The sequence below is a fragment of the Triticum aestivum genome, chromosome 7B (genome assembly GCF_018294505.1).
Source record: "Triticum aestivum cultivar Chinese Spring chromosome 7B, IWGSC CS RefSeq v2.1, whole genome shotgun sequence".
NCBI classification, from domain to species: domain Eukaryota; kingdom Viridiplantae; phylum Streptophyta; class Magnoliopsida; order Poales; family Poaceae; genus Triticum; species Triticum aestivum.
In genome coordinates this window covers 499,459,187-499,473,085 of record NC_057813.1, presented here as the reverse complement: position 1 = coordinate 499,473,085, position 13,899 = coordinate 499,459,187, and the positions used below count along the sequence as shown (strand labels likewise).

Sequence of the window (13,899 nt, the reverse complement as noted above, 5' to 3'; positions counted from 1 at the left end):
ACTTGCCACATCAACATTTTTGCTTATGTGGCGTCTATGTTACTACCTATGTTACTCCCACTATGACCAGCCGCATAGTATTATATTCCCTCCTTTTCGGTTTATAGGGCTTATCTCAAAATTTTAGTTTTTCCATTTTATAAGACTCAATTTGGTTGTTTCCCATCACATGTTCAGATTCCAAGGTGCATTAAATCATTGCATGCAAGTATTGAGAGAAATTGACCAATGCATGTACTTTATGCATGCATGCATTGCAATTAATGCATTGATAAGCATAATTTTTTGAGAAAAACAAGAGCATTATTTGGGTACTTTTGCAAACTACAAAAAGTATTCCACCACTCACCATCTACCTTGGTTGGTGAGTATACTAGTATCATGTAGTACTTTATTTATTGCCATGCATGTCATATAGTACTATAGCATTTATTATGATACGGTATGATGATATGATACTCAACCCTCTCTTTCTTCATTTAATTCTATGACACATCATTTTTTCGAGAGCACGCGAAAGGCGTGCCTTAGCTTTACAGAAGGGGAGAAACAATATGTACAAGATTTACATGGCTGCAGGCATCACCCACGACGTGCCTGCCATCTCCTGAAAACCCCCTAGGCTACTACTCACAAAATTGTAGAACTCCACTCCCTCTAGCTAGAGCCCACAGGTGGCGCTCCCTGAAAATATTTCCGACCAGTTCTTGCTCATTACACAGGTTATTCCTACCAAAAACTCTACCATTCCGTTGCTTCCATATACTCCAACAAATCAACATAACAAAAGAGTCGAAGTCCTTTCGGTGTGTCTTGGGCATCCTCTCCCTCGAAGCCACCCACCACTCTTCCACCTTTTCATGCCCATCGGGTATCAGCTGCAGAGGTATCCCGACCTTGGAAAAACATTCGAACCAGACCTGTCTGGCATAGACGCATTGTGCAAGGATGTGATCCACCGTGTCCTGCTCCTGACCACACAAGAAGCATGCAGATATCATATCCTGCAAACCGTGTCGAACTCGCCTATCTGACGTCCAGATCCTATATTGGACGGCCAACCACATAAATATCTTGCATGAGAGAGGTGCCCCGCTTTTCCATATCGCGTCTGCAAGCTGGAATTGCACCCCTCCCTCACACATCATCGCGTACGCCGAAGCAGCCGAGTAAGTGCCCGCACCGTTCCACCTCCATATCATTCTGTCCTCCTCTCCCGTGCGCAGCTCAAAGTTCATAATGACCTCGCAAAGCCTAATGAGCTGGGCGAGCCCGTCTGTATCCAGTTCTCCCCTGATATCGTTCATCCAATTGTGCAAAAGTAGGCCGTCCTTGACCAATCGTCAGTTGAGCACCTGGGTTTTCACTTTGGCCACAAGCATGGGCGCCAGCTCGCTCACCGTCGATCCCCTCACCCATCTGTCCTTCCAGAACAGAGCCTTAGTGCCATCGCCTACCTGCCAATGGACCAAGCTCGAGAAGGCTAGGCATACATCCTTGTCCACGAAAGAATTAAGGCCTTGCCATGGTTTACTGTCATCATATCTCTTGAGCCATTCCCATCTCATCCTGAGAGCAATGCCATGGCGGTGAAGATCAATCACTCCCAACCCATCCATCTGTTTCCGCCTGCACACCCTCTGCCACGCCACCGTGCACTTTCCCCCATGAATATGATCGGAGCCGGCCCAAAAAAAATGCACGACATCCACTGTCCACCTTATCCAGCGCCCACTTTGGTGCCTCGGCCACAAGCAGGTGGTGTGTGGGTCTCACACGCATCACTTGGTTCACGAGGATCAGCCGGCCCGGCCGGGGCACCAGCCCTCTCTGCCATCCCGGTAGAATCTTCAGAGCCGTGTCCACAATAGGTTGCCAGTCTGATCTTGTCAGATGTTTAGTGCTCAGTTGCAGCCCTAAGTATTTGCACGTGAAATTGGCGATCTGCCATGGCACCATGCTCCGAACCAATATCTCGTCGTCTTCGTTGCTTCTAATGAGGATGGCCGATGACTTGGCGAAGTTTACTTTGAGCCCGAATGCTTCTCCAAATATCCTCAGTGCTTCCACAACAAAGGACATGTCTGCAAGTGTTGGTTTGATGAAAAGCACCACGTCATCGGCATACAGGGACAGCCTTTGTAGCGGTCCACACCCGTTAAACTTCCCCAATAACTGTGAATGATGCGCCTTCACGATGATCGCTGTCAACACATCCATAGCAATGACGAAAAGCAGAGGTGAGAGGGATTCACCTTGCCTTAACCCACAAGCGTGCCTAAACTTGTTCCCAGTAGATCCATTCACCACGATTCGGGAGCTGGCAGTAGACACATCATCAAAATTGCCTAGTTGGCATGTATGATACTAGCTATGATACTACCATTACAACCATACGACGAGTTGGTGGATTTATTAATAAAAGGGAACAAAATAATGAACCCAACCAACAAGCCCGGACGGAAGTGATACAATAACTAAGAGCATCTCCAGCCGCGCCCCCAACAAGGCCCCCCAGGCGACTTTTCGGCCGCCGGCGCCAAAAAATCGGCCCAGTCGCGCCCCCAAGGGCCCATTTTCGCCGGCTCGGGCCGAAATTGGCACCTGAAAAATCGTTTTTGGCGCGAAAGAGCCGCGGGCCCTCCTTGCCAGTGACTCGTATCTCTCCTCGCCGCTACGTCGTCCTCATTGCCTCGTTTCCCATGGCGAATCAATGCCAAAGCTGCCGCGCGCTGCCGCGCTGGTCAGCCTCCATTGATGCCTCACGGCTGGCGCAGTGAAGACCGGACGACGCGCGTCCCCTCGCCCGCCACACGTACACGCGGTGGCCACGCGTACGCGCGACGCCTCGGCCTATATAAGTCGACCCCCGACGCGCCGGTGACACGCACAGAGTCTCCACCGCCGATGCGCCATTGCTCCCCCTTCTTCCCTCTCCTCTCGCCGTCTCCAGTTAGCATGGCCGAGCGCTTCCCAAGCGACGGCGCGGTGGCGAACGGCTTCGGCCGCCGCCACCTTCACGAGGACGAAACTCGTCTCCTCTTCGAGGCCGAGTACCCAGTCCCGCCGGACATGCGGGTGCCCGAGGCATGGAGAATCAGCGCCCCGCGGGGTCCCGGTGCCACCGCCGCCTACCGGGGCGGCGGGGCGTGCGGAGATCGCGCGTATCCGCGCTCCCTGCCGCGGGCGGTGAGGGAAGGACCACGGTACATCCCCGACAACCCGCTTTGGGAGCCATACTTCCGCCGCCACCACGCCGAACAGCCCGAGGCCACCAACGACGTCGTGCCCTTCGGAAAGCTCAACTCCGAGGGGCGGCACCGATGGTGGGGCGTGCCCGGTCGCACGCTGGAGGCCGTCCTCGAGTACATCAAGGGCGGCAACACGCCGATGCTCGAGTACCCCGCTCCCCCGTCCTTCTCTCGCCGACGTGGGAGCTCGTGGACGCCGAGGCGCATGGAGCAGCCCAGGGCGTCCTCCTCCTCGTCCGGCCGCTCGTCCGGCTCTCCCTGCCTCCGCCCCGTCAAGCCGGAGCCCCAGGACACGCCTGTCAGCCGGCGCACCCGCAGCTCCGGCGTCTGCATCGGCGACTCCACCCCCCCTCTGGCCGCCTCGTCCTCGTGGCGCCCAAGCCGGAGCCCGGCCTCCTCGCGGAGTACGGGGAGATAGCCCGGCCCGACTTCTCCGACGAGGAGGCCCTACAGTGGACACGGGACGACTACCTCCGCGACGAGATGGTCCGGCAGCGCCGAGCCCTGGAGGAGATAGCCGCCCACAAACGTGGGCGCGAGGATGAACACGACGTCGTGATCCTTGACAGCGACGACGAAGAGGACGCCCCCGGACCGTCCAGCCCGCCGCGCCAACTGGGGGAGGGTTGCAGCAGGGACGGCGGCCGCGACGGCGGCGACGACGGCGGCGGCGACTACACGCGGTTCTACAGCCTCCTCGACATGTAGAACTGCAAGGGCGGAGGGCGGCGAGGGAGACGACGAGGAGCAGCCTAGTAGCTTTTTTTTTCTTTTTTGTAAAATATTTTTAAATATGGACGAACTGCCGAAGTTTGGTTGAATTTACGCCGTGTTTGTGCCGTAATTTAAATTTTCAAAAAAACATGGGCGTCGCGACGGGGGGCGTGATGCCCCCAGCGCGCGGTTTAACGCCGGTACGTTTCCAGAGGCGATTTTTAACGCCTCCTTAGAGCATGGTTAATAAGAGAGCCGGCTGTTGGCTATATGCCAAGGCCATGTCACATACAACCTTCATTACAGCCCACTTGTACAATAGATTGACTATACACTGGCTATTAGAATGACTATAGTAATCAATGTTTGCATGTGCATGGAGACAAGGAAGCTCACCTGATTGGGAGAGAAGAAAGAACGCCCAGCTTTTTACCTTGCACACGACTGCATGTGGGTTACTTTTTCTTGTTTCTAGAGCTAGAGCCGGCGATGAGTGAAGCGCCCGCTTCCTTCTCTTTCTTTCCTTCTTTCTCTTTCAGCTAGGATATTGATGATGTGGAATGGCTTATAGCCTGCTGATTAGGATTTATTGTACTTGCTCTTAGGGGCCAACGGCTGGAGATGCTCTAACAAAAATGAAGACTGCTTCCCCTACAAATCGCTGCTCTGCTTCCGCCGGCTGCACCTCCAACCTGCACGCACAGTCACGCACAACTCACGCATTCCCCCCACTTTCTTTCTTCCCCGACACGGGCACGCACGCACACGGCTGCCCTGCGCCCACACACGCTTCGGCCCTTCCTTCCAAAATCTAAACCCCACTCCGACCGCCCCCCCTCCGGCGATGCTGATGCGTCGCCGCCGCCAGCGCCCGGTCCTCCCCCGCCTCCTCCTCGCCACCCTGCTCATCGCGTCGGCCGTCGCATTCCTCCCCCGCGCGGCCGGCGACGCGGCCGAGGCGGGCGACGAGGGCCGCGTGGGCGAGGCGGTCGCGGCGGTGGAGCGCGCCGACGCCGCGGCCGCGGCCCTGGGGGCCGCCGAGGCCGGCGGGGAGGCGGCTCAGGGCAATGCCACGACCAAGGAGCACAGCCTCGCCGACATGATCGACCGCGCGCTGGAGAAGGAGTTCCCCGACTCGGAGGGCGACCAGGGCGGCGGAGGTGCGTGGATCTGACTCCCGACGTTCTCCCCGCGATCCGCCTCGTTGGCTCCCGTGGCGCGGGGATCTGGTTTGGGCGCGTGTCGGCGGCCGGCCGCCTAGATCTCGGCCCCGGCTGCTGCGCTCTGCTGGGAATTGACCAATCCTGCCTGTTTTTCGGTGTTTGGATTGAACTGCCTCGTCCTAATCTCTCCTGCTATGATTTTGCAGAGACGGACCCCGGCAGCTTCAACAACACGGTCGCGGAGAAGCAGGTGATTCATCTGCGCAGTTTTGTTTGTGTGTGGTCGGATTGTTCGTTGACAATGATTATGGAACCTGGTTAAAATTTTGCATTATTACGATGTTCATGAAATGGTTGTTCAGGCCTTGCCGACTCTCTAGATTTAGGAGAATACTTAATTATATGCGCGCTTTAACTTCTAAATTGGTCTCCTTTTACATGCTGTTTAATTTCATAAATATAACTAGCGTTGATACGACTGAATATGTATTGCATGCGTGGAATATCATCGATGTCTTGGATGGAATTGACATTTGGACAGAGGTTACACCATGAATAATGACGAAGCATTCAGTTATCCTTCCATGTATCATTCTGTAGGTTTTGCACCTGTTGACCAATTATTCAGCCTACTGGCCTTTTGACTTAGTGAAATTAAAGGAGTTGATGTTTTCCTAATGCCGACTACAATACCTTGAATGGTGTTTACTGTGCTAGGTTAGATTATGAATCAAAAACTAATATTTGCTTATGGTACCTGACTAACTTTGTGAAACAATTGTTGTGGTGTAAGTTATTACTCCCTCCGTCCGGAAATACTTGTCATCAAAATGAATAAAAGGGGATGTATCTAGATGTATTTTAGTTTTAGATACATCCTTTTTTGTCCATTTTAATGACAAGTATTTTCGGACGGAGGGAGTACTTACTAATAGAACTCATTTGAGTTTTGCATAAATCTCCTAGTGCTGTGTTCCAGCTGACAGTCATTTAGTCATTTGATCTTCTACATGATACACCTATGATCTACAGCTACTTCGAGTTGCATCCAACTATCCTATTATATTTCTCAATTCTGTGTTCAGTTACGTTCTCAATTTGTAGATATACCACCCTTCCATTTTGAAGCAAATAATGGTTTTTATGTGGATATAAATTGCAAAAAGTTGATGCATTCATACTTTATATCTCCAGTCGCACTGCACTTGGCTCGTGTTGCTCTTGTTTGTGTAAAATTGCTGGTTATACTTATCTTGTTTTGTACTACCCTGCCAGGGAGTTCTGGAAACTGTGGCCAGAAGAGTAACGAAGAAGAATGAGACCAAAGACAATAAGTATGTTCCTATTATATATTTGACTATTTTTCTGTTTCTCTGTGAAGTGGATTTAAGTATTTAACCTTTATGATTATTTCACAATCAGTAGCAAATATCCCAAGTTTACGTTTTTTCAATCCCCAGCTCATTCCCATTCAAGGAGGTTTTCTTGGATCGGTCAGAGCAAGAGGATGTTCCCACGTTGATTGATCGGAAGGTACAGGCGCTATAATTCATTGCAGATTTTTTTTAAGCTTTTTTGCTGTGAATGCAATAGTGTTATTTTATTTTACTCTGTTTTACCTGTGTGCTGTATTAACACAACTGCAATTCCAGGATAATGTTTTTATTATATCAAATCGGAAGTCAAAGTACCCTGTACTGCAGCTGGACCTTACGTATGTGACCTAATTATTGCTGAGGATGAGCAAAAATAAAGTATCTGCCTTACTCATAACTTGGTTTGTATGTGAATTACTGTAGGTTGATCTCAGATCTTGTTGTCGTTATTGTATCTGCTACTTGTGGTGGAATTGCCTTTGCTTGCCTTGGACAACCAGTGAGTGCTTCTTTTGTCTCAAATCTCATTTCTGCGCGATTATGTGTATGGACTATGTAAGACATACATTTTTATATGGCTATTTATAATATACTTAAGATTACGAGTGACCTAAAGAAATTAAAAAAATACTTTGCAGGTCATTACAGGTTATTTGCTTGCTGGTTCTATAATTGGCCCTGGAGGTTTTAGCTTTGTCAACGAACTGGTGCAAGTAGGGTGCTTTTGCTTTGTTGGTTGCTTTTCTTGATGTTTAGTTGTCATTATTCTTATATGAAAAATTGCATGCACTTTTGTCCAACCATTTCACTGCTTCAGCAGATGATCAGATCATGCCTGATATATTATATACAATTAATCTTAAACGTAGTAATGAATGTTTACTTTTGACTTGTTTTCATACCCTACCAAGTTTACGAGAACATTTCATAATGAGTATATGTGATTGTGTGCATTTCGCGCAATTAATAATATGATTTCTGCTTTTTCTTCCAGGTTGAGACAGTAGCTCAGTTTGGTGTGATATTTCTCCTTTTTGCTCTAGGACTTGAGTTTTCTACCGCAAAAGTATCCATCTTTGTTTTCTAATACATTTATTAGATATTTGTAGCAATGTCAATATGCAGTTAACTAAATAAATGGTGTTTCAACTTTGTCTCAGCTACGAGCTGTACGCGCAGTTGCCGTTCTTGGAGGATTGCTGCAAATTATACTTTTTATGTTCCTTTGTGGTATTTCTGCGACGGTATGTTTATGTCTTTGCTGCTCATGCTATGATGAAAAATTATTTGAATTGCAATTATTTGCTGCACGAACAAGATCTATTGTTTAGATTCATTTGCATGTTCCACAATTGACGTGAAGAGATCACTAGTATATTGCCATTGATGCAATCAAGTTCTACCAATAAATTCACTGGTTCAGTTCTGTAGCTTTTGGCTTTCTGGCATGTGTTTGATACTCCCTCTGTAAAGAAATATAAGATCGTTTTGATATAGTGATCTAAACGATCTTATATTTCTTTAAAGAGGGAGTACAAAATTAAGGCCAGGGTTGTAAAGGCATTGCCTTTGCATTGCCATGTTTTCCAGTCTGCTGTAGGCAGATGGCCGGAGCCTTTGCCGCTTTATGAGCCTGAGCTTCTCAGATCTGGAGCCTGGAGGAGGGTTAAAGGGTCCTGGTGGTCAAGGCTACCGCTGCCACCCCTCCATGTCACTTCTGCTGATTTATTTTGCTGTCGCTTCCTCTGCCTCTCTCCAGCTCTAGCAAGGTCAGCCATTGAGCATTACAGGAGCTGGGGCACAAGGCAAAATATCAGGAGGTAATGTGGTGGCAGCAGGGGAGGGTGGTTGGGGTGTGCAAGAGGGGGTTAAGAAGAAGACACTAGTGTGACAGGGGATGGAGAGTGGATATTCGAGATGCAGGAGTGGGAAGGAGAAGTGCAGTGGCTGCTGTGGTAGCCAAATAGAAATTAGGGAATGGGATGAGATATTTTAACTTGGCTTTTGGGATTTGGAGAAGTAGTGTGATGACTATTTAGAGGCCCATATCTTGTCTGTTTCTCACTGATACATGTGTGTCACTGCTTCATTAGGTAATAACATCATCTAGCTATCTCCATGGTGGGCCACATGTCATCATGTCGCCCTTTGGTCGCCCAGCTCGCTGGAGTGCCGTGAAAACTTTGTTTATGCTGTTTCTTTCTTTTTTCCTGGCTTTACATATTTCTTTGATTTTCTAGTTCTGTCCTCGGAAAGCACATGCCTGGCAGTTCTATTCTATTTTGCTTATTTTCATTACTGCATTGCAGCTATGTGGGGGTAAAACAAAGGAAGGTGTTTTTGTTGGCGTTCTTCTTTCTATGTCTTCGACAGCAGTGGTAATTTCTAAATATCACTCACACACTCCTTGCTTTTGAACAATGATCCACAATGTTATGTTCCTCATTGGTTCACTGCAGAATGTTAGTTTGTTTTTGGGCTTGTGCCACATATCCTCTCAAAGCGATCTCACCTTGGTGTAAACAAACTTAGTTCTTGCTGGTTTGTGGTAGAACCATTAACTATACCATACATGATTAATGCCAGAAGGGTTTTCATTTTAGTACACCTAATTTTGCATATGATATCTGACCCTGTATTTAACTGGTCTTCTGAATGTTGTATAAATTGCTATTTGCTCATGCTCATTCTAGATTCATTTCACTCTGCTCAACATTAGTGATTCTTTTTGGTTGCAGGTTTTAAAATTTTTGATGGAAAAAAATAGTATCAATGCACTTCATGGCCAAGTGACGGTTGGCATACTCGTATTGCAGGTGTGTTAGACATACGTTATATCTTGTCTTTTTTTGTAGGATTGAATTTGTAAAGATGCATATTTGCTTGCTTCTGTTTATGAATCGAATGGCTTTCAGTTCCACACAAAAAAGTTGAAAGATACTGAATGATAAAGCCTGGCTCAAGACTTGTGTATTTTACCTGATCTATGTCAGTTGCTATCTATTGACACCCCTTCCTCTCAGGATTGTGCTGTTGGTCTTCTGTTTGCACTTCTTCCAATTTTGAGCGGCGCCTCTGGTCTTCTTCATGGAGTTGCGTCAATGACAAAATCGTAAGTGCCGTGTAAAGCCTGAAAATTTCTAGTGACTAAATATTTATTTTTTCCAATATTCTCAGGCTTGTATAATTAATATAAACAATAAGTATGAAACTGCACAGTAAATTCGTGTAATCTCAATGTCTCTGCGGGTGTACTTTACATACCAGTGCCTACTTGAGTCGAGTGTCAACAAATATGACCTGTCTTGTATCTTGTCACATGACTTATCATACTGTCCTATGTATATTTGGTCTACCTGTACCGTACTTATACAGAAGTTTGCTACAACATAATTAGGTATTGGATAAATTAAAATTTTATTATGACATAAATTTCCAATATTCTCAGGCTTGTGCTATTAATATCGTTCCTGGGAATTCTCTCTATCCTCTCCCGTACTTGCGTGCCTTGGTTTCTTAAGCTGATGATAAGTCTTTCGTCTCAGGTGAGTATACTGTGGGCAAACAGAACATTAATGATGCTTTGAGTTTTCGTTAGAACATTACATTGAAGTTATACTAATGTTCGTTGCTGCATCGTGTAGACAAATGAACTGTACCAGTTGGCAGCAGTTGCATTCTGCCTGTTATTTGCTTGGGTGAGTCTTTTTACAGGCCAAAAGTTTTGCTATTACCTGGACAAAAGTTTTGCTTAATATGAATCCGGTAAAAGAGGGCTGAAAATGCTTAAAATATTGTAAACCAGACAGAACAATAAAATGCAAATATTTTTCTTTCTGGGCTTGCCTTTATTTTAACTACAATGTTCAAGATGGATGTGACACATGGATTTTGATGGATATGCAAGCTTATATTCTATCCAACACCATGCCTGCAGTATTTTCCCTCTATTTTGCACATGCTTCTTCAGTTTTTCTCAATCATATATTTTGTTATTATTTGTTAATTTACACTTTTTAAACAAATTTACTTGCATATATATCTTTGATAGTTGTACTCTTCTATCTTGAAATTATCTCTTCTAGGACTATGTCGATATATCTGTTACTTATATGTGGCCTTCCTTCCATGGTGCAGTGCAGTGATAAATTGGGTCTGAGTCTTGAGTTGGGTTCATTTGCAGCTGGCGTTATGATATCAACAACCGATCTTGCTCAACATACTCTTGAACAAGTAATTCCTTGCTAATACCTTGTACACTTTGTTTTTGTGTTGTAAGATTTTTGCATATTTCTCTATAGGGAAGAGGAGCTACCAGCTAGTATTTGCTTTGATCTTTCTTCTACTCACAGCTAGACTCTTGTAGTTAGTAATTCTTTATATGTTCTCTTATTTCAGGTTTGTTCTTTCTGCAGATTGAACCAATTCGAAATCTCTTTGCCGCCCTTTTCCTTGCCAGCATTGGGATGCTAATTAATGTCCATTTTCTGTGGAACCATGTGGATATACTTCTTGCAGCTGTAATTTTGGTGATAACAATAAAGACATTTATTGTCTCTATTGTCGTAAAAGGGTTTGGCTATAACAACAAAACATCTCTTCTTGTAAGTCTTTCTAGTCTCTGTTAGAATGGGCTCCCATCTGCTATCGCTCATGCAGTCACACTTACCTCGTTTTTTCTACAGGTCGGCATGTCTCTTGCACAAATTGGAGAGTTTGCTTTTGTTCTTCTTAGCCGTGCTTCAAGCATCCATCTGATTGAGGTTATTTCTCTATATATTTGTTCCTCACGTGTTGCGACATTACCCTCGTTGGCTATGCTGCTTTAGTCATAAAGCACATATACGCCTTGGTACTTGTTTCTGAGAGTTGCCACCTCTGGCTTACTTTTCTAGTAGTTTAAGATAGCCAAGCATAATCAATACTAAATGTCTTTTGCTGAGGATTTCAATGTCCTGTAAGTACCGGTGTTCCATTAAGTATGACGTTTAAGATGGCCAATCGTAATCTATCTAAATGAAATGAAGCGGTTGATATTTTAACTCTTATTTTGCTCGGCATAGTTTGTTGGCAGTACCTGTCTTGTCTTGTTTGGTCACCGCAAGACCATTGCTTCTCAATTTAGATCCATCTGTACTTTCATTTGACAGCTGCAATGCTTTTCCTCAGGGCAAGCTGTATCTGCTTCTTCTTGGCACCACAGCGCTTAGCTTGGTATGTACCTAATCGCTTCATTTCTTTTGTAAGCAACATTGTGTTATCTCTGTCGATGATAGATATCAAATATGTGGTGGAGTCTAAAATTAGAAGATGGTCACTGTGCCCACCGTCTCTACCTTTGATGACATTACGTTGTTATGAGTTATGTATGGTTAACTTACTGTTTTTTGTGCAGGTAACAACACCCCTGCTATTCAAAATGATCCCAGCCGTGGTCCACCTTGGTGTTCTTTTGAGATGGTTTTCCGTCGATAGCAATCAGGTGGAGGTACACGTTCATCTCAACTGAGTTCATCTACCGATTGTTTTATCTGGAAATTTTTGCCAATCAATTCATCGGTTCTTCCATTTCAGCTGGGCCTAAAAGGCGAAGTCCTCCGCATTGATAGCGGCAAGCGCATAAATTTGATAATCCAAGGCCCACACGACTCATGACACACTTGGCACACCGCAAGCTACTTTTAGTATGGCTTAAGTTAACGAGCTCTGTAAAGTGTTTCCGCATGTAACGAAGAGTTTATAGCGCGTATGCACGGTTGGGCGGGAGTTGGAAGCAGAAGAAATCAGATCTCGTTCAAAGTGTGTGAGATCGACCCTTCCCCGCAGCGACGACTGGAAATGCAAGGGGAGGATTTCGCCAGCCTTGTGAGCAGTGGATGACGCGGGCAGTGAGTGCACTGCTCGCGGTGTGATCCCTCTAATGAGGGTTTTCTGTAGTATAAGAATGTAATCTGATTGATTGATTGATTGGATTAGCGCGATAGGATTTAGGCTTGACCGGTACACCACTGTATTAATTCCACAAAATGTGCAGAACGCCACCTGATCATGAATTTTGATGTGCAGTGAGTTTGCCATTGTCATTTCCCAGTGTAAGTTCCCATGCCTGCAGTCAGGAAAATCATTTTGTATGTGTCTCATTTTTTGGTAAGACGCCTATACTGTAACGTTTGAATGTTGGTCGTTGGATGCTATCTCGGAGCTTTATATCTCTGTGGGCAATTGGCTACCATTGCTATTTCCCGTACTTTGTTGCTGAGAACGACTGAACTACTGCCTCTCGCCTTGGTAGTTCTTTTTATGAGCTGGGGTCTCTTGCCTTGCATAGTTGGTTCTGTTAAGCATCTTGTTAGTATTGCATGTTAGTTAGTTCGTTCGTTTTGTATCTTTTCTTTATGTATTCCTTCTTTTGACTTTTGTTTATATTTAAAAAATACATGTTTAAAAACTACTCCCTTTGTTTCTAAATATAAGTCCTTTTAGGAATTTCATTATGGACATTTAGAAAAAATGTTCATGATATTTTATACATTATAAAAATTTAGTTTGCTTAATTTTGAGAAAATGTTTAGTACCTTAAAAATGTATGTAACATTTAAAAAATGTTTAAATGTTTCAAAAGTATCTTTTGTGACATTTTTCAAAAATGTATACACAACGTAAAATAATGTTCATGTATTTTTTTAAATGGCACCACTCATAAAAAATGTAGGTGGCATTTTACAAAATGTTCACATGTTTCAAAAATATGTTAATGGCATTTAAAAAAATGTACATACAATTTAAAAATTGCTTGCATAACTATAAAAAATATTTCATACCATTCAAAATAAGTGTTGAAATGTGTATTTGAAAAATGTTTTACATGTATTTGTTAAAACGTTCAAACAATGTATTTGAAAAAAATGTTTGTCATGTATTTGAAAAAATGTCCAGCGTGTATAAAAATAGGGATAATTGATTTTATGCCTCTAGTTGGGTCACACTCGGCAGGTTTACCCCTAGTTTCCGAAAACACTTGTTGCTAACCAAACCACTTTGCTCCTCTTATGCTTTTGCCCTTTGACTGTTTGACCATCACTTTGAAAACATCATAAAAAATTCATACTAACTCAGAAAAATTCAAATAAGATATCAAAATGTTTAGAAGTGCATCACCTATATGTGCATGTCATTTGCATTCATGAAAAAAGTGTTGGTCAGTCCCCATCTCAGTTTTAGCTCATATGATCTTAGCATGAACAGTAAAATCTAAAAAAAATTTGGTGGCAAACTTTGACCAATGTTTTGAGTGCTTGCCAAGTCTCATAAGGGAATGTCATTCGTGGAATTCTTGGCAAAAAAAAAAAACAAAAATCAATGCTCCAAAATTTCAATTTTTTTTTGCCACGACTG

The 13,899-nt window shown here is 44.8% G+C and overlaps 1 protein-coding gene across 3 annotated transcripts; it reads left to right on the top strand.

The window, feature by feature from the left end:
- Nucleotides 1-4,644: 4,644 nt before the first annotated feature.
- Nucleotides 4,645-12,805, top strand: LOC123156670 (K(+) efflux antiporter 6). Of its 3 annotated transcripts, none has more exons than XM_044574826.1 (20): nt 4,649-5,125; nt 5,335-5,378; nt 6,404-6,462; nt 6,589-6,661; nt 6,781-6,842; nt 6,928-7,003; nt 7,143-7,217; nt 7,499-7,570; nt 7,665-7,748; nt 8,814-8,882; nt 9,243-9,320; nt 9,528-9,616; nt 9,953-10,049; nt 10,149-10,202; nt 10,642-10,737; nt 10,920-11,108; nt 11,190-11,267; nt 11,674-11,718; nt 11,900-11,986; nt 12,079-12,805. In XM_044574826.1, the coding sequence occupies exons 1-20, from the start codon at nt 4,810-4,812 to the stop codon at nt 12,157-12,159; spliced, it is 1,824 nt and encodes a 607-aa protein (XP_044430761.1). In that variant the 5' UTR covers nt 4,649-4,809; the 3' UTR covers nt 12,160-12,805. The 3 variants fall into 3 exon arrangements, 2 of the variants coding, with proteins under 2 accessions (XP_044430761.1, XP_044430760.1); XM_044574825.1 differs by having other exon boundaries at nt 4,650-5,125; nt 11,900-11,992; XR_006478317.1 differs by lacking the exons at nt 11,900-11,986; nt 12,079-12,805 and having other exon boundaries at nt 4,645-5,125; nt 10,903-11,108; nt 11,674-11,721.
- The last annotated feature ends 1,094 nt before the right edge of the window (nt 12,806-13,899 follow it).